Here is a 25,878-nt window from a genome sequence, read left to right on the forward strand (position 1 = left end):
TTCATACACATTCAGTGACATTAAATATTCAGCTCTGGAAGCAGTTCCAGATTAAGAACAATTATAATAATTAAAACATTATTTTTAGAATGTCTTTCAGGTAAAATACCCGGTATATTTCTAAATTCAAGTACTGTATACTACCCCGCAAATATGTCAGGGTTGAGTGATAGGATGATGACCTTTTTGTCTGTTTAATTGGATCCCTGGTCCCATCTGTGTATCTAAGCCATTCAATATTACATTCCCATGACTTCAGGCAGAAGTACCATGAATCTGACAACTGAGTCAGAAATATTTTTAAACTGATTGGGTGTACTACGTACAGATGATTTATCAAATTCTACTGGCAGGCTCTAAATTGCACAGTTGTGAAAAACCCCTTCTAGCTTAGATCTCTTTCACTTCACTTTCCAGCTTTCTTACATGAAATAAATCTGAGAGATTCAATTAATACAGCTGATGAAGGGGTCTCTGAGTTTACTCTTACAAATTCCCACTTGTCACCTCCTTTGTTGACAATCTTCTTTTCATTAAGTTCACTTTTATTTAGCTTATTAAAACTGGATCTCTAACCAAAATTCTGTTGAAGTGATTAGTTAATGTGCTTGATCTTTCAGCATTTCAAATTGGTCTTGCAGAGAAAGTAATCAGTAACTTTTTTTGGAAGCTGCCCACAGCGCAGTCATTTGTCAAGCCAAACCAGGCGCAGCTTTGCAATTAAGATCCAAACCGATTCAAGTGATAACATAATATAACAAGACTGCCTGACTTTAGAACATTTTTTACCCTTCAGTCTTTCACTGCTGAACTTTGTTGCACAATATGTTACTACTTCCTTTTCCTCAGTTAGTTAACTCAACTAACTGAGGAAAAGTTAACTGTATTTGCTATGTATTAAACTGAAATGTTGCTGGAGAGTGTGCAGTAATTAAAGTTATTCAAAACATCTTTTCTCCACAAAAAAATGGCAGCTTACTGCAAATTCATTACCAAAAAATATAGTGTAACAACAAAACAGCTTTAACATTTCATCTCAAAATCGAAGTGAATTTGTCACTTATGATTAGAAACACAGTAATAATTGCATTTCCTCACAAAGTTATTACAATAAACATTTTGGCCACGGACACGAGCCATCATTGTAAATGTTTAATCAGTGTTTCTGGAACACAATACAATATAAATGCAAAATAAGAAACATATCTACAGATTGCTTTCAAAGCAATCAATAATATTTTAAAATTGACAGGCAGCTGTAAGGCTAATGTAGTTTTTCCTGTATGGTATGTGGTCCCTACACAGGTTAAAAGCAGTAACTCAAGTCACAGCTTTTATAGTTGATCAATGATTCTAATAGTTTTTTTGTTGATAAAAACATCCTCTAATGAGTTTGTATCACCTGTGGAATAAAGAATGTGTGGCTCGAACTGTCTGCTTCTGTCTGATTCTACTTTTCATGTTCATTTAACATATAATCCTATACTTGATTGAGTCTTGACATAAATCCTTCGATATAACGCACAGACACTAGCACTAAAACTAGTGTCATCATCAGGAAACACTTCATACATTTCCATTGCTGTGCAGATGACACTAAATTATGAATCAAGATAAAATAATCCAGATTTGAGCCGGCCAATCAGTTAACTAAACTCAAAGCATAACGTAAGGGGAAAAAAACCCTGGATGACCGGCAGTTTTCTGCTACTTAATTAAGACAAAACTGAAGTTCTTGTGCTCTCCCCTTAAAACTTAAAGAGCAACTTCCAGTTTAAATTTTTCACTACATTAATCCTCAATCTTGTCAGAAAATGGCTGTGGAAAAGGTAAATCCTTGATTTCATATTATATACAAGACATAAGGGAACAGATTTAGAGGAAAAAGTGGCCGTTTTCTGTAAAGCTGCTAAAAATTAATTTTTTTTTTCAACATGTCGTCTTATTACGTCACAGAAGGGACTCGCGGTGTCCGACCCTGCCTTAGCTCAACGTGCTAATGAGTCTGAGCTGTTGTATCGTATTGTGTAAATATTATAACAGTAGTCTAACATTGCATTTCATCAGTTCTTATGATGGTTCATTTTTGCGTTTGTGCCGGTTGCACAAATTCTAACTAGACTGAACATCGAGCCCTCTGACAGAGAGAGGAACGGAGCAAGCTTTCGTGACTGGGTGCGTTTTGTGCAGGAGAGGAGACGGGACTTCGGGACGGGACACACAAGCACCTATCAAACAAAGTATCATGAAACTGTTATTGCTCTCTCTCCCTCTGTCTCTCTCTCTCTCGCTCACACCGCTGTGGCCCCGTAAAACTAGTATGGATTTACTGTTAAAGAATAAATACGATATACAACTGATACAAGCCGACACTCGCCCATTAGTAACTGTAATGGGTAAGTATTGATGCTCCCACTTGCTACTGCTCATGATTTGTTATAGCCTTTGGTATGTGATAAACTTTACAGTGTTGTGATGTTAAGCTAGCTAACGCCGGTCACTCATCACAACACCTGCCCAGTTCTCCACTGGTTCTCGTCGCACTACAAGTCTCTCCTGTGGCTGTTATTTCTCCTCATCCTGGCCTGTCCCTGCTCTCTTTGACGCCTAACAGGCTCATAATTATAAGCCTGTGGTCCGTCGTACGCATATTAATGAACAATTTCTTCAGCTTCAATGACAAGACTGGCATTTAGATCCATACTGATTAATGTTAAACTCGTCATTAATCAGCAGGCCTCCATTATGTTATATCCCATTGACACGGAAATATGAGAAAAAGTACAAAAAATGACTAAATAATATAATTACTAAATCATTTTCCTCCACATTGATTCACGGGGGTCTCCAACCTGCTCGTTAAGAGAGACATTATTTAATGATGAAGCTGCCCTAGATTGCATCTTCCTGCCATCCAGCCTCACAGGAAGGAATTTGGGCACTTTTGATCAAATAAATGTATTGATGTCAACATACAACAATTATCAGACAATAGACATAGACTTCCTGTAATATGTAGAATAGAATTTAAAATAATTATTATAACCTACAAAGCTCTTAATGCTCAGGAACCATGTCTAAAAGAGCTCCTAGTTTCTACCTCTCCAGAACATTGTGCTCACATGAAGCCGGCCCACTTGTGGTGCCTACAGCCTAAAAAAGCAGTTAGGGTGTCAGAGCCAAGTTGCACTTGCTATTGTTAGTTTTCTTTCAGGAGCAGGAACATTTAATTGAACAAGACCTGCATTGGTAAAGACTTTGCTAAATCACTAAAAGTGGGAAGTATAGATGAGATTGTGCCATTCCCCTTAGCTTCAGCAAATCTCGTAGACTATCTCTCAAATAAATTCTGAAGTCTGAAGTTATCCATCCAGAGACAGCTCGATCAATACCATTTCATCTTCTTCCTTAATTGTCCCTTTCAGTATTTCCCAGTATTGTCCCGCCCGGGTATATTTAAGGCTACCCTAGTATTTGCTGACCAATTTTAGAATTTGTTTTTCAAATCTGTCCAATACCGACATCCGCGATCGATTAACTAGCGGACAATCTCCCCTCGCTCTTTACCAAGCCCGCTGCAGAGAAAAACACAATTACAGAGAACGAGAGAGACATCCTCTAATAGCTCCCATCTGAAATGTCTCTGATCGAGGTGCCAACTCTTCTGTTTAATATGGACATTCTCATGCCCATGTTTTAAAAGCTTGTGATTGCAGCTGGTTGGTTCCCAAGAATGTTTTTTCCCATCACTGTCAACAAGCCTCCTCCACACGTACGTCATCTTCTATTGTGCAAATGACTTTTCAAAACTTACAGCTTGTGAAGAAAGTCGACAGCGCACAAACTCACCTTCCCGAGAATCTTTGGTCCTGGGGTAAAATTCCTTGTTGCCATAGAGACCAGAGTACAAAACATTGCTGAGGAGAAGGCAATAGCAGCAAACACCAGACCCCAGGAGAGGCTGCAGAAGTAACAGGAGCTCTCAGCAGATGTGCACACCAAGACGTGCACCGAGGCGAGCAGCAGGCACAGGAGGTAGAAAGGCAGGGACAGCAGGGCCGAGAGGACTGGGAGGTCTACTGCTGCTTCACCACTGAGGGCATCTGGCATAGCAAACAGTAAGACCAACAGGAGCTTTGGGGCCAGGAGACAGGGAGAGAATGGAGAGACAGGAGGAGAGGTTAAGGATCTTTAAGAATTGTTTGTTCATCTGATACAATCACAGAAATCTATCATGGTTTGACAAGTACGTGAAGCATGGAGATTGTTTTCCTTTATTTGGCTGTTTAGAGTAATGCCATTTAACACACACGCATACAACTCATTAGATGAATAAGCTGATATATGCCAATGTAACATTGTATGCCAATTACACTGTGAGAAAGAAGGCTTAAAATATGGAACTGGCTGTTCATGAGGATTCAGTTTTATCTTTTACTTTGATTCACAAAAGACCGGACAACTATACCGAAATTATAGGTCTTACCATGTGCTTACCTGAAACACAATAACCATGCCTGTGATCATCGAGTACATGTCGTACTTGCCCAGCTGTTTGCTCAGGGCCGAGCTCATGGCAGCGAGGGCCTCTAGATACTGCTTCAAGACCTTCTTTCCTATGTTGGACAGCACTTCAGAGGTGTTGCCCTCCAGGTAGAGCTTCATCCAGTTCCCATGAGCCTTTTCTGCCACACGGAACTGCTCAAAGCCGACGTCTGGATCGGAGAGAAATGGGAAGGGTCAGCGCAGATATTGATCCGTTTAAAGGTGATCAAAGACTTGCCATTATTGTCACATGTAAAACTTGTTGTTGGAACAGCAGCAGTCACTGCATTCAGATAGATTTGTCAAAATAAGGAGGACATCTACAGCATCTCATTAATAACTTCTTTTTGTTCACTGATACAGCATCACATTAATATTGTCCTGTGTATTTCTCATTAACACCATATGATCAATCACGACAGCTGAACTCATTTATAAACAAGGTTTATGTTCCAATTATCTATCTTCAACCTCTGCTCGCACACCGCCTCCAACATGAACAATTGATGGCATTATTTTCTTTTATATATCATCACACTGCCACCATATTGTGATATATTAGCCATGTCACAAAGATGGTTGAATGCTAAGCCAGAAATGGATCAAGTGGGAGCTGATGGAAGAACTGTAAGTTTCATACTGTGAGCATATTTAAAACAGACGTGAAGAAAAGTGAAGGAAAGAGAAGTCTGCAGGGATTTGTCTCACTTTATGAGCTTGGAGAAAAGCTTCTCCAGGCTGCTGCCTCCCTTCGTGCATTTCATCATATAGAAAAACTGGTATTTTACAGCTATTTGTTTCTTTACGAATGACAGTTTTCTAATCTCATTCATGACTTCATAAATCACTCTGATGTATGTTTGATATCTTGAACGGGAAATGTATTACATTTCAGTAGCTTCTTTTTCTGTTCCCTGTGTGGGTGACGCTCCTCGAGTTGAAAAAATAATGTCTGCCGTTTGAAAAAAGTATAAATTGTCACATTCCTTTTAATGACAAGCAGTGACTCATCCACATGTTTACTTAAGGCAGATGAAATAATGCCTGTATTCACTTCACTTCAGTGCATTTGGAGCCTCTTCAAGGACAAAGCAATGGAGGTTTGATTTGTGGTATACATCAGTGAAGCATGCGCTTGCACACACACACACTTTGCAGTATAACGCCTCTCTCAGCGGCACAGGCATAGGGGTGATAAATAGCAGCTTTGGCTTTGCCAGACAGAGAGGTTGGTAGAAATATTGGAACCTTAAGCCACAGGCATGAATCATACAACATCGATGGCCCTGGCCGTGTTTCATCTGTCTAAAAGTGTAGGAATTGGTTAATGGCCCTCCAAGATGCCTGAGGTTGGAAGCACAAGACAAAACACAATATAGAGATTGAAACAAGGCAGACAGTGATGGATTCACAAATTAGTATATGAGGAATTTACACATTCCTTTGCTTTTAATGGGACCTTAGATAACAGACAATATGCAAAACATGTTTGAAGGTAAAGGATTAGATGACTGAATAGATGATTATCTTTATTACATGTAATTCATCCATTACTTATTTTGTTTTCTTTCAAATAGACTAAAATGTTTTATTTCATGTATCAATACTTTTGTCCAATAGCACTTTAAAGATTGTTTAAATGTCTCTGTTTTGTGGAACACTGCAAGGACACCAAAGCTCCCTCTTATTTCCATTTAGACCATGAAACCCTTTTTAGTGGAGATTACAGATAATGGGTGTGGAATATTGGATTCTTTACTAATATACCACAATCAATAGAGGCAGTGATGGAGGAGATAAAACAATAAAGTGCTGAGTCTGATTATAAATCAAATACCATAAGTCGGAGGCAAAAGTAGAGTGGTGGAAATGTTTCAGCATAAATGCATCACAGCTTTCTGCAAGTTGGTGCTACTCTGCATGCAGATGGTGCTCTTTATATTTGTTTTGCCCATGCCCCTCAGACAGTCTTAGTCTGTGTCACTGTGCTGCCATACAGGAGATAGATCCATTGATTGTCTGTATAATAGGCCCAGAGAAAAAGGAGGTGGAAGGAAGATGCACAGTATAAGGACATTTCGGCAAAACTGACAAAGACTTGTGACAGTTTTGTTTTGACACAATCAAAGCATCTCAGCCAAAAGAACACTGGGCCTCCAAGGCGCTCTAGAGAGGTCCCTGCTGACTGGGTGATTCCACTTGAAAATGCTTTGATGGACACAGAGCCTCCACAGAAAAAAATAGCTCAAAACAAACTTCACCACTAATAAGCAAAAGGATGGACACAGTTGACAAACACAATTAATTTGTGTTAAAAAAAATACAACAAAATCTACACGAGCCACAGGGTATAGTGCTGCTACAACTATTTATGTATAGTCCTTTTGCAATCTTGTCTTGGTTTTTATCAAATAAAGAACAAGGTTGTTTAAACCTTGAATTACCAGAGACGAACTTCAATAACAACGCTGGTAGGTTTCGCAGGTTAGTCTTACTTTACAGCAAAGATAAGTGATTGCAAAAAGTTAACAGGGACTGTACCATCAGGAAAACATCTGAAAATATTCAGTTTGCTTCATAATCCTTCTATCAAATTACTTTTGATCCACCGGATCCACCAGAAATTAACATGTATTTATAGTCAGAAGGCAGAACTGTATTGACTAACTCCTTTCACACCAGATAAGACCCCAACAGGTGTCCAACAGGATCCTTAAAGTACTTACGGGGCAAATTTACAGCAGTGACAACTATGGCATTCTACTGCTTTACAGCTTTGTGATTACCCAATTGGACGGATCACAATGCAGTGTTGAATTCTCTTTCCAAACAGCTGAGATCACACTCAGGATCATGTGAGCTTAACGACCCATCAACACCAGTAGGTACTAACGACTCTCAGTGATACTGGGTTCACAGCTCAGGCTAACGACTCACCCCTGATTACACATTTATTCGCATACTAATGACCTACAGGGGCTTATATTTCTAGCTCCGTCCACCAGTCAGTTTAGAACTCAAGAAGCCTTTCGGATGAAAGGTAAAAACATCTTCACAAACTTCAACCAAGTCCAGTTGCCTTTTGGATTAAGCTTTAGGTCTGCTGCAATAATATCCATTTCATCAAATCGAGTTTAAAAAAAGCAATATTTACTTCTTACCACACTAATAAGCTTTCAGTTGAACACACCTGTGTGTTCTTTTCAACAGCAGAATGTATTTCTGTTTTATAATTCAACATATGACCCACAAGACAAATGCTCTTAGTTAGTGTCATCATTTGGGGGCAACATTCAAATGTGCATGGGGCCCAAAGACAACCCAAAACAAGACTAGGTCAAAACCAAGTATTAGGTCAATGTGCACTTTTGTGGGCAATGTGTTACAAGGACTGTTCTTATGAAGCCGATGACAATGTGTTTGAGAGCAGGTGCGCGCTGCGGATGTAGGTGAGGACAGCGGACGAGCAGCGGAGGAGCAGTCGAACAAAGTATCCAGAGACGTATGGACAGAGAGTTGCCTCAGTGGAGGTCCAATATGCTCCATGATCCACAATTGCGATGTCGCAACTGTCTCTCTCTACAGCTGTGAAAGTACCATCACTCATTCAGTCAGTCAGTCATTAACATACAGACCCATGTGTAGGGCTGACCCCGACGGTCAGCAAAAATCAGAGTAGGTTGTCTGGAAAGGTTCCCGTTCATCCAGGTCAAGGTCATTTAAAGTTAGATCCAAAAAGCAACTGGACTTTTGTTGAAGTTCTTTAGAGGCTTTTCACCTCTGATCCAAAAGGCTTCTTCACTCATTAATGACGGATGGATGGAGCTTGAAATATAAGCCTCTGCGAGTCATTAGTATGCTAATAGTTATTGTAGTCAAATGAGAATCGTTCACATGAGAGGCTGACCTAGCATCACCAATAGTCTTGGGCACTTTCTGGGCCTAACGGTGAAGAGTCACAGAAAAAGAAACACCTCAGGGAGTCACTTTAGACTTGCGGCTTCCCAAACTGGGCCTTCATCAAGACCTCTAAAAACACAGAAGTAACAGGGAAGAGGAGAACAATAAACATCACAACATTGTCATTCCTTTCCTGTCTGGAGTATCGAAGAAACTCAGGAAGATTTTTGAACACACAAAACATCCCAGTACATTTTAAACCAACCAATGCTCGAAGACAGGAGCTTAACCACCCAAGGGACACAACACCCAGATACAAGCAAAGTAATGTAGTATGCGCAGTACAATGAAACATGGAATGCATTAGCCTATACATTGGGGAAACAAAACCCCTGAGGACAGCAAAGTTCACATCCTGACAAGACTGTTGGTTTGAAAGAGGTGTAAAGTAGACAATCTAAGCTAAACTTAACAACCATCCCTTAGCAGATGACGACCTTCACGGTCCCTGCTTGGAGACGCCAGCAGCAGTACTAACAGGGAAGCTAAGCTATGTACCGCTGTATACGGGGCCACAAGCGGAACATACAAACATAAAAAAATCTTAAGTGTGCGCTATCATTTTGAATATTTTCAACGCTTCACCTTGACATCAGACAACCCTTTCCTTCTGCATTATTTTTATTCTTACAACAGTTCTGTATTCCTAAGCATGCCCTGCAATGTGTTATCCTGTATGTTTGAATCAGACAGTGCAGTGAACAGCGCAGACTGAAATCCCATCTCTGAAGATACCACAGTTGGTGCTTGCTTGTGTATTTCCATCCTGCTCAAACAAAGAGTGTCCTGCTCACCATACAGATTGCACTGTGCACTGCTGAGTGATAATGGTCTCAGACAGCTGCGGCTAATTGAACGCACTCCACATGCAACACTGAGACAACTCCTCTTCTGTAGTAATAATTTTTCTAAAGACATTCTGTAAAACCAGACTCTTGCTAAAGAGCACTGCAGTACTCCACCATCAGGAAAGATGCTGCTACATAAATACATGAATGAAACAGCTTATCAAACAACCATATTTTCACCCCTGCCTCCTTTGGCTCATCCTGCGTCCTCTGGTCAATATAAGTATCCTCTTGTTTCCACCATTAACACCACTTTGTCTCCATTCTATTGTATTTTATTTTATTTTTTTGTAAAAAACCACTGACCTGAAAAGCTGATCTCATACTGTGCACTGCCGCTGTACGGTTCCAGAGTAAAGCGCTGTCTGACATCAAAGTGAAGCGGTAAAAGATTAAAAAATAAAGTGTACACTTGAAGTGAAATGTTATTTCTATATGGTGGCTGTGTCTCAGTGGTAGAGTCGGTGGTCTCTCAAACTAAAGGTTGGGGGTTCGATCCCTGACTGCTACAGTCTACATGTCGAAGTGCTCTTGGACTGAACCCTAAGTTGCTCCCTGTCACATAGGCTTCAGTGTATAAATGTCCATAGATCCTGATTGGAGATTGGCCTCTGCCATCAGTGTGTGAATGTGAGTGGGAATGGGTGAATGTGACACATCTAGTGTCCGAGAAGTCGAAAGCCTAGAAAAGAGTATAGCAGTTAAGTTATCATTATATGCAGTGCTTGTTAAAGTGGCTAGCGTACACATTTCTCGTGGCCCTGTGTACAGCAGTTTGCTTCCATGTTGGTACCCTGGGTGTCTTTTCCAAACACGGGCCTTCCTGAACATCATCTACTGTATGTAGTACTATTGATAAGTACCTCATACAACCCCACTTTAAAAAACTCAAACTATTCATTTAACAGTGGTAGCCTGATATGCTGCTAATTACCTTTATACAATGCATTAAAGGGTCTTTAAGTCCAGTGGCCTTCTGGATTTAAAGCTACTGAGAGGAACTTTAATTCTGTGACAATTTTGGCGACCCCTGTGAACAAGGCATCTTATCTCTCTGCTGATCATGTCCTGTACATTCGTTAGTAGTGTTTTCTGAAGAAAAATCTTCCTGCTTTCTGTTGACAGTGAAACGTATCACTCACTATGAATCTTTGCCGTGTACAATGTAATGTTTCGGCTGTGTGCTTTAAATTGCCTCCTCGGACACCAACCCGGTGGCATTCTATTATTTTAGTTTTTATTATTTTGTTTAATAACCAGAAAAAAGTATCTTCTTCTCCATCTGAAATGTTATTTGGTTATTTAAGAAACAATTTAACTGGAAAAATCTAGCTCTTTTTTTTAATACAACTGATGCTGGGCTCAGACTACACAAGTGTTATTAAAGTAACCTTTTCAAAAATGTGGTTGCATCAAGCACAAAAGGAAAAACATTACAGATACAAAATGAAAAACTTCACGTGTTCACATCAAAGATATACTAACTACAAGATTCAATATCAATGGCGCATCACACACTACAGGACATTATTAAGATTGTCATGCATACCAGGGAGTTAACATACCACCTTAATAGATATCATATGCTCTCCTGTGATTTAACGGGGAATCAGATGTGAAAACAAAAAAACAGACTGAAATGGTGCTAAATATCCTGTCGTAATTCTTGGTTTTAACTGAAAATCGCTCAAAGCACTTTTTCCAGATATGTGGAGACAGGTTTGGTGCATTTATGATGCTCTTTCTCCAGGTAGAAACCCATGTCACAGATGGGTATCATTAAGGGGTAAAACGGGTATCATAACTATGAACAATTTATCAAAAGGCGCATATTAATGTTTTTGCCAAGTTACGTGGCAACATTCACAACAGTAAAGCTGTGGACCATAAAACCAGGACCATGAACTGTCAATTGCAAAAAAGACTACCCCCTTAACTTGCATAGTGTGGGAGATGGCTGAAATGGATCAATGGGAACGATGCTGCTGTGTGTTTGGTGGACTCACAAACCTGACCAATTGTAGGATAGCTACATTGCTTGCAGGGTTACACAAAAATGACTTCGTTTTCATTTTTGCAATTAAAGTATTACTTAAACCAATTTTCTGACTATGGAAAATAGTCGCCATCCTTTGTGCAGAAGACTGCCACTGATACTGTCAACAGCTGCTAACAATGCAGCAAAATGATGAGACTGTCATGCAAGGTCCTTGCTCTCTGGAATTTTAACGAGTTTAAAGTTAGACGAAGTGAATTTGGAACCCACCTTTGTCATAGTCTGGCATGCTGTCTTTAAGCAGGCAGCTGAGCTGGTGGCCATTGAGATGCAAGAAGCGTAGCTGGTCTCGGAGTGTGGTTTCCTCCAAGACACCAGGGATGACACGACCCACGTTGTTTTGAGATATGGGAAGGCCGAGTCCAAGAGCTAGGGTTGAGGTCAGGTCGACCTGCTCCACCTCCCCTGGCTTCTCCATTCCAACTAGCACAAGAGCACAAAAACACACAAACAAAACAATATGAATTCAGTCCATAGGCAATACATGGCATGAATAATGGCACAATATTTAACTGCATTGAGTACATTTCTTTGGTGTTTTACTTTCCAACCTGCACTTGCAACAGTTTTTCGAGTACTGTGTGGTCTTTTGTGTTGATAAATTAAAAAAATCGAGTCATCTTAACTGTTGTTGCATTTTACGTTCTTCTCTGATTTAATTCAAAAATACTCAAATCTATTGTGAAGAGTTTGTAATTTGTGGTGAATCATGAATAAGACGTAGTTGATGTCCCAAGGGGCCGCCAAAATAGGCACAGAATGAGTTCCTTCAAGTAGCTATAAAATAAAATGCTCCACCTTATATGTGGATCTTAACCTTAAAACCCTGCAGGGTCGTATAAAGAAAATGGAAAAGCTTTTAAAATGATGTGAAATCATTAAATCAGTGGAAGCTGATATTTATTTATAACAAAAGAGGTCACATCTTAGGTCTTTTAAAACAAGCAGGGTGAGCTAATTTGTGTTCTTATTCTGCGTCTGTCAAGAATATTATAAAGGTGCTTATAAATAAAGAAAAGTTCAGTTCCAATTTTGTGCTTTGGATTATAGTGTCAGGGCTCTTTTCTTTACATTAGGACAACCAATTGAACTGAAGACATTAGATTATTGTCATTCATATTGTTTACATTTAAAAAAACTATCAGCTCTGACCTGACCAGGATAGAACAGAATGTGATGTAGAATTAGAATGCGACTTTAGAGTCATAGAATGTGACTTTGAAGTCAGAATTCAGAGTTTATAAGTTCAGGACTGAAGGAGGAACTTCACACAAACCCTCTCACTACAAGAGAACACATCTTTTTTTTTTTGCAAACCTTCACGAGTTATCAGTTAGTTATCAACTTCTCCAAAGGACTACACTGTTTGTAGATCACTTTGTTGAGACAATGGATTCCTGCACATCAAAGGTGCTCACTTCCTCTGTGGAAGAAAGTGTTTCCAGCCTTCCTCTCCCTGCTGTGGTCGCTGTCAGCAGTGACCTAGTTGAGGATCTACTCGTCCAGCTGCTGCTGAAGCTACACCCACTGAGGAGCTTCAAAGGACCTCATCTGGACCAGCAACAACTGCTGACACTCTGTGTTAAATTGAGTGCAGCAACTCTAGAGACCCTGAGGAAAATCCCTGGTGTCTCTGTGGATGAAGACCTCCCTAGTCCTTCCTACGCTGCCTGGGAAGCTGCTGTGCTTCTCCAGTGCAGCGTCATGGAAAACTTTGGGACGTTATACAAGGTGAGGAAGCTGCTGGTGAGCAGAGACCTGGCACTCTTGACCTTCATCCCGCAAGAAATCATCAAGGCCATCCTTAAAGTATACAAGGACAAGGCTGAAGGTGTGTGGACCCCACCCCAGATGTCCAATGATGAGGAAAGCCCGCTGTTCTCAGAGTTTCTCCCAGAAAACATCAAGGAGGAGCTGTTTGAGCAGCATGGATCCTGGATAGGAAGCACTAGGATCTTCCAGAAGGCTTTCCCAAAGATATCGAACAAGGAGATCATGGAGAACAAAGAACATCTGAACGAGCCTCTTCTGTCCAACCAGGATGTTGAGTTGGTGGACAAAGAGGACTCTGTGGCCGATTCTGATGAGGAGATGACACCTGTAGCTGATAGCAACCTGATGCTGCAGGAACCTCCTATCTGTCAGAGCAAAGCCGAAGAACAAGCCTCCTGCACTGAGGCAGAACTTCCTGAATGTGAAGATGAAAGCCTCCAACCACCTCAGCTTTGTCCTGACCAGCTCATTGCTGAGGAGTGTCGCACTAAACAAAATGTGCACACAGACAGAGCTTTGGTGCAAGAATCCACAATCAGAAGAGTCCTGGTCAAGCTTTTTAAAGCTCCTAACTTCTGCATACCTCAGAGCCAGAAGAGCCAGGACTTTGATGAAGAGATGGTGGAGCACATCTACATATTGCTTAAGAAGGAGACCAACAAATATCAGAAAAACCGAGTCTTCCTGAAACACCTGAAACTCCTTGAAGACCCGACACAAGAAGTCAAACTGAGCCGGGAACTGCGAAAGCCAATCAAAGCCCGGCTGTGCGAGGCTCTGCCGAACACCCGTCTGAGCAGAAAGGACCTGATGAAGGATGCTCAGGTCGCCTTGTTGGCCTGCAGCCTTATAGCCACAGAGATTGTCAACTACCTCAAACCAACTGTGAGCTTTGCAGCCGACACAAAGCCTGGAGATGGGACTCCATACAGCGTAAACATCCCCATCAGAAGAGAGGAGCCAGAGCAAGGGAGAGAGCTGACCCAGCTGGAGCTGCATCTACAGGAGCAGCAGGCAGCAGCCAGTGAGAACCCCAAGAAGAACAGGTTGACCTCTTGGCGCTGTCGACTGTTCGGTAGAAAGATTTAGACCTTCAGACAAAAAGACATTAAGCCCGAGCATCGCCTGCTTTGGCTGGATGCAGAAAACTTTGGGTTTTTGTCTGGTCTGTATTGTCTGTATTTTATTGTTCTTTACATTTATGTAAAAATAAAATGTCTGTTTAAATGTATTCATGAAGTTTAGGTTTTCTCTCATCTGGCAGCTGAATGTCAAGGCCCAATCGACCTCACCTTTTTGGTCTGTGGTCTTCTGAAAATGCTATAAAGACTTCATGCCAAACTGATCATCACCAAGAATGTGACGACACAATGTAAAAAAAAAACACAGATGATCCAGAACTAAAATTGGCTCCATGTGGTGGTCAAAGAGCAGACAGCATTTCTATTTTAACAGTCCTGCTGCTTCCCCAGGACAGTGTAGATATCAGAGTTTGTATTCAGGCCTTTTCTAATTTAACACATTGAAAGTGTAACTTGATATTTTCACTGATAAGGCTACTATTTTTATTCGCTTTGGCCTATAACTTGGTGTTCAACAGTGTTTGAAAATCTAAATCAAAGTTTATACAACACTTAAACTCTGATTTTCAGCGATTAAAAGGCTGTATTAAATGCAAATGCAACCATGAATAAAACCTGCAGTTACACGTAACATTTTAAAGGGAAGATACATACTTTTAAAGATGGTCTTAAAGTGGTGGAACTAAACAATCTGTAAAAAACAACCTCTTATTTTACATTCTGTGATTTATAGTCACATTTAATCGCTTCATTTGTGCTTTGCAATGAAATATTTAGCATGCTAAGTCAATCACTTAGCATGCTAAGTTGTCAATCACATTTGAAAATATGGTTACCTGCTTTCAAAACAAGCTATTTGGACGGTTGTGTGTATTTCAGTGGTTAAAATAAGATTGTCAGGTTATGTTACTTTATTTCCACTTATACAAGGAAATATTGCCACTTGTTAAATAGTAGAACGATAATGAAATGATAGTCCTAGATGGTTCACATAAGGAGTGCAGGGCTGAGGGTCAAGGGTCAAGGGATCTGTTATCAATTGCAGGCCCTATTGAGTACAGTTCTTTTTAGTCAATGAAATCTTCTAAATCTAAGTCTCATATTTTGACTCTTTATTTGGTGACAGGCAGGGAGATGTTTTTAAGTAAAGCTGCAAGTTTGAAGGTATCTGAAATACTGATATGGGGATATCATGCTCTATGTAAAAATTCAAAAAAGTCATCTGTCTATTGTATTTTTTTTTTTCACTCTTTTATATCTAAAGAACTTTAAGGAAGTGTGATGCAAAATAATGAGAGAACAGCTTTAAGTTTGGCTTTAAAATGTTGTTGGATTATCTAGTCGCATTGAAATGAGCGACTAAAAATGGTTCCAAACAAACACACTTAACTCCAGTTTGTGATATTGTCTAAAAGCTACAGTGCCCAGATGTTAGTACAACAAAAGTCAAGGCCAAGTACCACTTACAGGGGAGAACATTTTCCAAGGACCCCCTCATAATCGTAACACAGATTAAGCATATGCTTATTACCATTTCAGGGCTGCACCTAATGATCATTTTTTGATCAATTAATATAACACTTATATTTTCGTTTAGTAGATTAATCTAACAACTAATTTAGCAATTATTCTAAAGATTATTTATTCAATCTCCACATCACTGTGTGATGATATTAATAATGATCAAATGTATAATAATAAACAAAAAGCAATTATAACAATAGACTATTTGTCAGATGCCTGATCAGGAAAAAGGTCTCTCTCCCCAGCAACATTTTCCAGCTCCTCCTGGGGGTTTCTGAGGCTTTCCCAGGCCAGACGGGATATATTATCCTTCCAGCGAGTCCTGGGTCTGCTCCCAGTTGGATGCAAAAACTGGAAAAACCTCCAAAGGGAGACGCCCAGGAGGCATCCTAATAAGATGCCTGAACCACCTCAACTGGCTCCTGTTGATGTGAAGGAGTAGCAGCTCTATTTAGAGCTCCCCCTGGATGTCTGAGCTTATGACCCTCTCTCTAAGGCTGAGTCCAGACACCCACAGGAAAAAACTCAGTTTGGCCGCTTGTATCCGCGATCTCATTCTTTCGGTCACTACACAAAGCTCATGACCATAGGTGAGGGTTGGAACGTAGATTGACTGGTAAATCCAAAATCTTTGCCTTCAGGCTCAGCTCCCTCTTCACCACACTGGTCCGGTACAACGCCCGCATTACTGCTGATGCTGCACCGATCCACCTGTCAATCTCACGATCCATTTTACCCTCACTTGTGAACAAGACCCAGAGATACTTAAACTCCTCTGCTTGAGGCAGAGACTCATTCCCCAACCAGACGGGGCAATCCACTGTTTTCTGTCAGAAGAACCATGGCCTCAGACTGGGAGCTGCTGATTCTTATCCCAACCGCTTCACACTCAGCCGCAAACTGTCCCAATGCTTGCTGGAGGTCCCAGTTTGATGAAGCCAACAGGACAACATCATCTGCAAAGAGCAGAGATGAAATTCTGAGGTCCCCAAACTGGAAACCCTCCTCCCTCCGGCTGTCCACGAAAATCACAAACAGAATCGGTGAAAAGGGACAACCCTGGCGGAGGCCCCGAGAAACCCTGGTAGATCAGCACGAAGTCCCTTGCTTTTGCCTGTCACCCAGATTACAACGCACCCGACCCCTATGCCAATCCCTGCAGGTGGTGGGCCCACAAGGCATTGCCTTTTCATAGGGGTTTTTGAATCGCTAAGATGATAAGTTGCATACTTAAGACAGGGACAAACCCCAGATCTATGAGCTAAGGACTTTGCGATGTCGACTAAATGTTCTGCCAATCTGCAGTAAGTGGGTTTTTTTAAATTATCTACTGAGATTAAACTTTGAATCTCAGGTCCTCAGCCAGTGATGAACCTTAATCCAGTACAATATGCTCAAATTAAAAAAATACTTAACTTAAGTCATAAGCTTATTTATGTATATGTAAATATTACATTTAATATATATAAATTATAATCTAAGTTGAGTTTGACTCATTGACCATATTCAGAGATGAAAACACACTTTCTCTCCAGCAGGAAGGACAATGCCTTGACTAGACTGTCCAAAATCATGTCACATACTTGTCCAAGGCTCTGTGTGCTGACAGGTTGTAGCTGATATGGGATCACTGGTGCCCAACAAAGGGAATCTTTTCCATTTAATGACAAACTGGTTGCCCTCTACCTCTTTTAACAACTCTAGACAGTTTACCTTTTCTTTTGAAGGCCGGACTTATGAGCACCAGTGGCGTATTGACTTCTGGCTCTGAGGAGCCTCCGTGGCTGCCTGTCTCAGACATGCCATGGTCTCCACACAGCACGAGCAGGTAGGGCAAGGATCCCTCTTCTTCCTGAGAGAAGCAAGCATCAGGTTAATGGACTCCCCCTAAGTGCTTATCTGGGAGAGCAAATCACAAAGCTTTGAGTTGTGAACAATTCAAACTACACACAAAAGATAGAAAACAATACATCCACTACTTTTACATATATATATACAATATATATATACATATATATATATATATATACATATATATAATAATATTCTGACATTCTGAAAGCCCAGGCTAAGACATTTTGCACATCCAACAGCAAAAGCAGCAGACCGAACTATAAATGTGAATTATCCAGAAGAGAAGATTGAGGCCATGACAGTAGGTCCCGCTTTCCAATTATGTTATAATGGAGAATGTTGCAGGTCTCAAATCTGCAGGTAGAACATGTGTGTGCTCCTAATCTCACCTTTTGAGAGCAATCATTTTAAAGCTATCCTGCTTTTTGCCTTCACTGTGCTGCAGCAAGAACCATTCCTTTCAGTGCTGAATAATGCAGCAGCAAACAGCTATGTAGTGTGTGTATTCTGACGTGCTGAACTATTGAGAACACGCCCAACATGCTAAAAGCATGTGCTGATCAGAGCAAGTAGAAGCCTCTAAGGTATTCTGCAGGACCCCAATGGGCTGTGTCACAATGGTCACAATGCTGCTATAGAAGAGAGCACCCACAGCTTTCACTAATGTGACAGCAGCACATTAAACACTTTTTATTCAAAGATCTTACAGAGACCATCTATGAAGCTGCCATTGCCCATAATTCACAGATGGAACCATGGGCCTTGAGTGACAGGATTCAACAAGACAGAATAAACTTTTGGGGATAGTATGCGGCAATTTTTTTTCAAGAAATACTCTTCTCTGTATCTAGAGGAAAAGTTTACAACTGTCACAGCCTCCACTCCTATCACAGCCTGTCTAAACCCCCCTCAGCTAAGGCGACTGCAGATCTTTCGGTGGACCAAGTTTTCCGGTTGCATGGCATCCCTTTGGACGTTGTCTGGGACAGGGGCCCTCAGTTCTCCTCTGAAGTACTGAAGGCCTTCTGTACTGTCTTGGGAACCAGTACCAACCCTTTTGTGGATACCCCCTGACCAATGGCCAAACAGTGCAGGCAATCAGGAGACTGAGGCTGCAGTCCAATGTCTCTCTTCTGTCAACCCTTCCACCTGGAGCTTCCTGCTGCCCTGGATGGAATATGCACACAACTCCCTGCCCAGCGCTTCCTCCTCAGGTATGTTTCCTTTCCTCTGTTCTCTCAGTTATCAGCCTTCCCTGTTCCCTGCTCAGAAGAGGAGAGAGCAGTTCTGTCCAGGCTCACATGCACCGCTGCCACTGGATCTGGAGGCGTGCACGTGCTGCCCTTTACCGGGCTGCCACTAGAGCCCAGAGTCAGGCCAACTGCTGCCGACCCCTGACACTCAAGTACTCACCCAGCAAAAAGGTATGGCTCCTGCCTAAGGATCTCCCACTCACAGAGTCTAAAAAACAGTCTCCCCGCTATGCAGTCCCTTTGAGATTGAACACATCATTATCCCTGTGCAGCTTGACTGAAACTACTCTTCGTATACATCCCACCTTCCGTGTGTCCCAAATCAAACCTGTCTCCTGCTCCTCCTCCACCACCACCAAGGATCGTTGATGATCCTCCTGCTCCATCCCCTGGCTCTCTCTGCACTGGACCCCTGCAGCTCACACTCAACTGTGTCTAAAATAAAGAAACATCCTGGCCCTACTCTCTGCCTTCAGCCTCTGCGCTTGGGTTCTCTAGTCGGTCGTAACAACAAGCTTCTAACTCTATAACTCTACTTCTGTTCTCTCTGCGATTCAATGATAGAAAGCATGAAAGGGAAGGGGAGATTGAAGGCTCCTGTTGACATGAATCCACATGCCTGCTACACACATGAATGAAAGTGACCCGATTCCCATTCCCAAAACGCACAAAGACAAACAAAGACAAAAGACCTGCAAGCTTCTGATCAGAGAATAATTCAAAAGTATGAAGTAATACAGTTAATGAATTCTCTGGGGTTGCTTACAGATTACACAATGACTGCTGAAAATAAAGATGATGAACGTAAATCCAAAAGAGAGTCGCGTCAGTGGAGGCCCAGTATGCTCCATGATTCGCCATTGCAATTTAGCAACTCTCTCTCTCTGTGGCTCTAAAAGTACCGCCACTCAAAACAAATTTCACAATGCAAAGCTTAGAAAATCCATCCTGAAGCTCTAAATCAGACCATGCATTTGCAAAATGACACATAAACAGAGAGTAGGACAAGAAATTACCTTTGAAATGAGGGCGCTGTGAATCTTCTTCAGGATGTCATCCATCTCCAGCAGTTTGGGCTGGATGAGGGAACTGTGTGGTCCACTGATATGACCAATATGGTCGAGGCCTAGGTAGTGAAGGATCAAAATGTCCCAGTCATCTCTTTTAAGGGTGCCATCCAAGTGACGGGTCACATTGTTGTCGACCTACAATGAGACATTACACATTAAAGATAGATATTAATTCATACACAGGATTTAAACTGAAGACCTCATAAGGTTGATATTTTTAAAAATGGCCCTAAAGCAAACAAAAATGGATGTGATGTGTAGCTATGGCATCAGGAGCTTACTGATCAACAGTTTTTTGTCTCTTGTTCCATAAATATTCATGTATCAATTTTAAGATTGCTGTACCACATCAGCTGCCACTTTAAATCTTCAGTGATATAAGCAGAAAATGCATCACTCCAATCTTTCAGCCACTCCCTGGCTGTGTGACTCAGGCTTACCTCAGTGTAATCAGATACAAAGAAGGAGGTTGTGCCATCATACTCCATGAAGTGTTTGGGGAAGAGGCGCACCCAGGTATCATCTCCATAGAACACGATCCTCTTCCCTGCTGCTTTGGCCTGCCAAATGAGGTTGTCTTCCAGCAGAGCAGGAGAATTTAGGTTCATTACAACATCGATGAAGCCCGGGATACTGCCAGTGGTAAGAGCCTAAGAAGATAGATGTTTCTGTCATTTCCTCTGAATATTTATTGTCTTTAAAGGCTGTTACAAAACCTTACTTTCATCCTCTCCATCTAGCTAATTAAGATGTGTGCAGCAGTACAATTTGTCAGTGAAATATTCTACAAAGAAACAATAGCACACCTGAACTTCCATAAAGATGTTATGAAAAAGATGTTTTCTTCATAGATTGTGATCGCTGGATGTCTTTCATTGAACAAATATTACCATGCACCGTGTTTTTAAAGACTTTACATTTTACTATTTTAATGACAATTATATGTTTATTTATTTCTTTTTTTGAGTAGTGTAGTTTTTACATTTAAAAATCTTGAAAGACTAACCAGTCAATTTCACTCATATCTAACTAACTCCCACAAATAACAAACTAATATTGCAGCAACTAATACAAACTAAGAGCTTAATCAGGTAGGTGATATTTATAAGGTACGTTTTTTTTTACTCATTTCATCACAGAGTCTGAAAAAGAACAACGCTGGCCTCCATTTAACTGAAAAGAAAAACAGACTATTTTGGAAGTCAGGGGAGAGCCTGGTGCATCGTCGAGGGGAATGCAGGGAGGCCTTGTCTTAATGCACTGAAGGAGACATGAGATTGAAGTTGGAGACAGGAAACACTGTTATCTAAATCCACAATGAGCCTGGAGCTCAGCCTAAGATCCCTAAAGACATTTAAAAATCTGAGCCAAAATCAGATGTAACCAGTGATCACTAAGGGCCCTATTGTACAACCTGCTGGGGGATCTGGGCTGGCAAACTCAGAGTCATCTTTTATATCACTTCTTAAAACACTATTTTACCCTTTTTAGTTTTCATAACCCTGTTTTCACATCCTGATACTTTGTTGATCATATCATCGTTTATCTATACCGCTTATCCTGTTCAGGGTCGCGGGGGGCTGGAGCCCCCAGCTGTCATTGGACCACCCGTCAATCACAGGGCTGACACACAGAGACAGTCAACCTTTCACGCTCATATTCACACCTACATGCAATTTTTAGAGTTACCAATGAACCTAACGAGCATGTCTTTGGACTGTGTGAGGAAGCCGGAGTACCCGAAGAGAACCCACACATGCACAGGGAGAACATGTAAACTCCACACAGAAAGGCCCACTTTGTCAGAACCAGGGTTCGAACCAGGAACCTTCTAGCTGTGAGGCTTCTAGCTGTGAACCACTGCACCACCGTGCAGCCTTTGATCATATCAGTGTTCATATATTAGTGCTTTTTGCTTGCAGAAAACTTTGCAGCAGTTAGTGTTTGAGTTTCTGTTATACAGCAACTACAGGCAAAAATGAAAAATGGAAGTAAACTAAAGATTTCACAAAAAGGAAACCACCGAGGGAAATAATGCTTTATCAATTCAAGTGTTGATATGTGGGAGCAAAGGTCTCCTCTGTCACTTTATCAATGACAAACTACAAAATGGTCATGGATTCACGGGCCTTGCTATGACAAGAAACCGGAATTTTGATCCTTATCCCCTTAGCTTTACTCCTTAGCTCATTTATTTACCACTTCCTTCTTTGTGATTGCTTTGCTGTCAGTGTAGATGCTTGTTTACGAAAGGGATGGCTGGTTCTACTTCTGCCTGTTCTGTCTCACTCAGGTCCCTGGTCTATTAATAGAGATAGTCCGACCATTAAAACCAGTGGTTCAGAAAAACAGGCAGACCAAAATGGTAGAACACTTTGCTGTTATGAAATAAAAATCACAGGGGCATCTGCTCAAAAAAGTACCTTTTATATGTATATGTATAACATTTTATGCTTTTCTCAGTATTTTTTTAAAGTCCTCTTTAATCTAAATCACTTTGATCTTTCACTACATTCACACACTTTTAATACAGACCTAATCTTACCTTTAAATGGGTCACAAGACTGGGTCACCGGACTTTATAACAACAGCGAACCTGGCTGGTAACACACTGACTGAGACAAGCGCATCAGCCAGGTAACGTCTGGCTTCAGCAGTTCAGTAGCCTCAGTAATATCCTGAGCTCCTTTAATATCATGTTTGTATGCCAGCAATGCACGTAGCTTTAAACACAGCTTTTTCTAATATTCACTTCCAACTATAAATTAGCGTCAAATTCCCTCCAAAAGTCATTCATTACTTTCTGACATGTATAGTAAGAAGTAACTGCTCTTGGTGTATCCCTTTTGTATGTTTGTCTGAAAAAGAGACGGTGTATTGTTTAGGGCTGCCCCCTGGAAATCGACGAGTCGAATCATTTGTCTGTGACCCCTCAGTCGACTTGAAATTCTTCACATGCTCCACATGCTGTGAATGAAACGAGCAGGAGCTGCGACCTGCGATCAGTTCATCACAGTATATAAAAACGCAGCGCAGGGAGGAGAAAGATGTTTAGTAACGTGGATCTGTGTGTTAATCACGAGGATCTTTCTGTCTGTCTGTCACTGTCAACAGAGACTCCAGTCTGCTGTGTAGTTCATGTATTTCACACAGAGCTGTAGAGGAGCATCGGGCTTCATGATCAAACTAAGCTTTATATCGCGTCATAACTTCATTCCGCGATCACCCGCTCCCTCCCTCACTCTCTCTGTGTCCGTGCTCTCCCCTCTCAGCGCTGAGTCTGCATCACAGTTTGATGCATCCCCCAACAATGCTACATGAAAAACATAATGAACGAATAGTCGAATCTTCATATTAAATGGCCAAATCCGATTTGACTCAAAGACCCTAGTATTGTTGCATCACAATGATTAGCTTTTCGCTGTCCAGATCACCTGTGTTTTATCCCTGACTGAGGAGGCTATGCAACACTGGCAGGAAAAAAAGAGGATGGCAAATAGTTAAAACAACTGAACTTTGGATTATAATGTCATCTTCAGTCACAGTCTGCAGTATTCTCTACAAGCGTCATCTAAATTTTCCATCTTGCTCTTGTCCACTAAAATGAAATCCAGTTTACCACGTGCCTGCCTTATCCATGTGAATGCAGCATGACCCAGGCCTCACACAGCACTTACCATTGCCCTGGCAACCTTTAATTGCGGTTGAGAATCCGTCTGATTGAGATGAGCTAAAAAGTCTAGCTTGACAAACACACACACAAAAGCACATGGGCCTGAGACTGCATTGAAAGATTAAAATGTTCCAACATGTCATATACTTGAGTCCTCTTAACCGTAGTTGGGGAGACTTCAAGTTTCTTTACGCTGATTCACTTGGCTTTACCCTGGCTCATATCTTGCCCTTTTCACAACTACTATACTTGAACCTGAACTCATCATGAAACTTCCTGCTGTCTCGTGTAACTGAAAAACCCATGGAAAAATAACCTGCCACAAAACATCACATACATTACCCAAAAGGCCACCTTCCTTTAAAAGTTTGCGGGGTTACGCCACCAATGCTGTTTAGCTCCTAGTCATTAATCAAACAATACAGTTCGTCCCCCACCGTTTACTCAACTACTCGTGCTCCTTCAACTGCTTTCTTCCCTCTGCTTCTAAATATTAAAACCAGCACTTCACTTTTCAGCATTTCAACAAACCAGACGTTTACTACCTGACTCGATATATTCAACAGCAGTTTAGCATTAGCTTGTTCAGCTTTTAGAGTTCACACTGCAATTTCTTCGAGTAATGCCATTTTTGTACTTAACTGCTGCTGTTATTATTAACTGAACCATTGTCCAATTTTAGCAATTACAAGACATCCACCACTGCTGTGACTATGTGTTCAGGTAAACTGGCCACGCGTGAATGCAGAACTGGGGAAGGAAACCAACTTCCTTCCTGTCATGATTATAAGAAGAAAGTAATCGTAAGAAAAACCTCAGGGTGGAGGTTCCAGGGCAACTATTGTTTGCTGCCTGGCCTGCCTATGATAAAAAGTAATACAAAGACAAGAAACAAGACAGTATCATCTATCATAATTAAGACTTCAAAACCAGCTGTTCTGTATGCATGACGCCTGCAGTTTTTATAAAGAAGGGCCTATTAGGTCTAATGTGTGTGTAAATTAATGGCTGTGCTTCTGAGAGATTATGATTAAGGTTAGGTAGCTGTGTCTTACCAGTTAATTGGGTGCAATGCAGTGATAGTGGGCAGTCAACTAAAGTTGGCTTGTACTTCCACCTACTGGTGTATGACAAAACCTAAATACTTCTGTTGATTAAGTTCTTGGAATGACACAAGTTCTCAATAACTTTTAACTGAGCTGGATGTTTAATACACAACAGTTTTGTCTTGCCTCAGATGTATGATCTTAGACTTGTTTTCGTTATTCAACCAGTTGCAGTGTGCAAAGAATTCAGTTGATATCATTGGATCTCTTTACAGTGGGCTGTTGCTTATATTCCCGCCAATATTAAAAAATAATAATAATGATTTTCAATCATCCAGTCCTATATTATGGATGGAGACATTTTTAATAGATCAGGGAAATATAAAGCAGTATAGTTGTGTAGCAGATATACTGGATGTACCCAGCCTCCTTAAATTTGATTAAGAGGCCCACCTGCAGCAGGACTAACAGATGGACACACCCTCACCACTTTTGCATGTTTCAGGAAGTAATATTTTATATTTCTCCTCTCCTTCTTGTTCACTGCACTGAACATGCCTTTTGCAAAACAAACCCTTTCAATCAAATAAAGCTTCTAAATCATAAACATTATATTTCTAGTTCTTTCCCCCCGATTTCCTTCTAAATACTCAACAAATAAAACAATTAATCTTGTGAGAAGGTTCACTTCCAGATCCGTATTGCCTCACGGCCCTTTTCCTCCATCGTAACTGCATCCTTCTTTAAACCCTTGGATTATGGTGGAGCATCTGTCCTACTGCAAGTCCTCAATCACCCTAAGCTTTATTCGGTTGACCCTCCTCCTCATCATCACTGACCTACTCTATTTCATGAAAACCAGCTTTAGACCTTACACAAAACATGAGGTAATTGTCATCAAGAAAACATTCATCAAACCATTTACAGAAATTGTACTTTGTTTACCTCAATGCAGTTCGACAGTAATACACACTACATTAGGTGGACCTGCTGTACTGGAGCCTGGATGAATATCAAAGTTTACCTGACACCAACATTTAACTCATGTGTCATAACTGTTTAGAAAATCACGTTTCCTTTTAAAACTGTCAAAATATACCTAAATATAAGAGATGAGCTTGGGGTTGTCAGCCAAACACAGGGAAGGGAAGAGTGTATTACGACCTGGACCATTGCATTTCAGCTTTGGGTTAT

The 25,878-nt window shown here is 41.0% G+C and overlaps 1 protein-coding gene across 1 annotated transcript in view; it reads right to left on the reverse strand.

Annotated features, from left to right (window-relative positions):
* The window catches only part of pigg (phosphatidylinositol glycan anchor biosynthesis class G (EMM blood group)), a 53,417-nt gene that overhangs the window by 26,491 nt on the left and 1,048 nt on the right, over positions 1-25,878 (reverse strand). Inside the window, exons 3-8 of the mRNA XM_069669917.1 lie at positions 20,406-20,615; positions 19,912-20,100; positions 17,502-17,640; positions 11,620-11,832; positions 4,498-4,715; positions 3,850-4,134 (exon numbers count right to left, since the gene is read on the reverse strand). Coding sequence (XP_069526018.1) covers positions 3,850-4,134; positions 4,498-4,715; positions 11,620-11,832; positions 17,502-17,640; positions 19,912-20,100; positions 20,406-20,615 — 1,254 coding nt within the window. The remainder of the gene's footprint in view (positions 1-3,849; positions 4,135-4,497; positions 4,716-11,619; positions 11,833-17,501; positions 17,641-19,911; positions 20,101-20,405; positions 20,616-25,878) is intronic.

The sequence above is a fragment of the Semicossyphus pulcher genome, unplaced genomic scaffold (assembly GCF_022749685.1).
Source record: "Semicossyphus pulcher isolate SPU_LCO1_2020_fin unplaced genomic scaffold, fSemPul1.0.p SCAF_2, whole genome shotgun sequence".
NCBI lineage: Eukaryota > Metazoa > Chordata > Actinopteri > Labriformes > Labridae > Semicossyphus > Semicossyphus pulcher.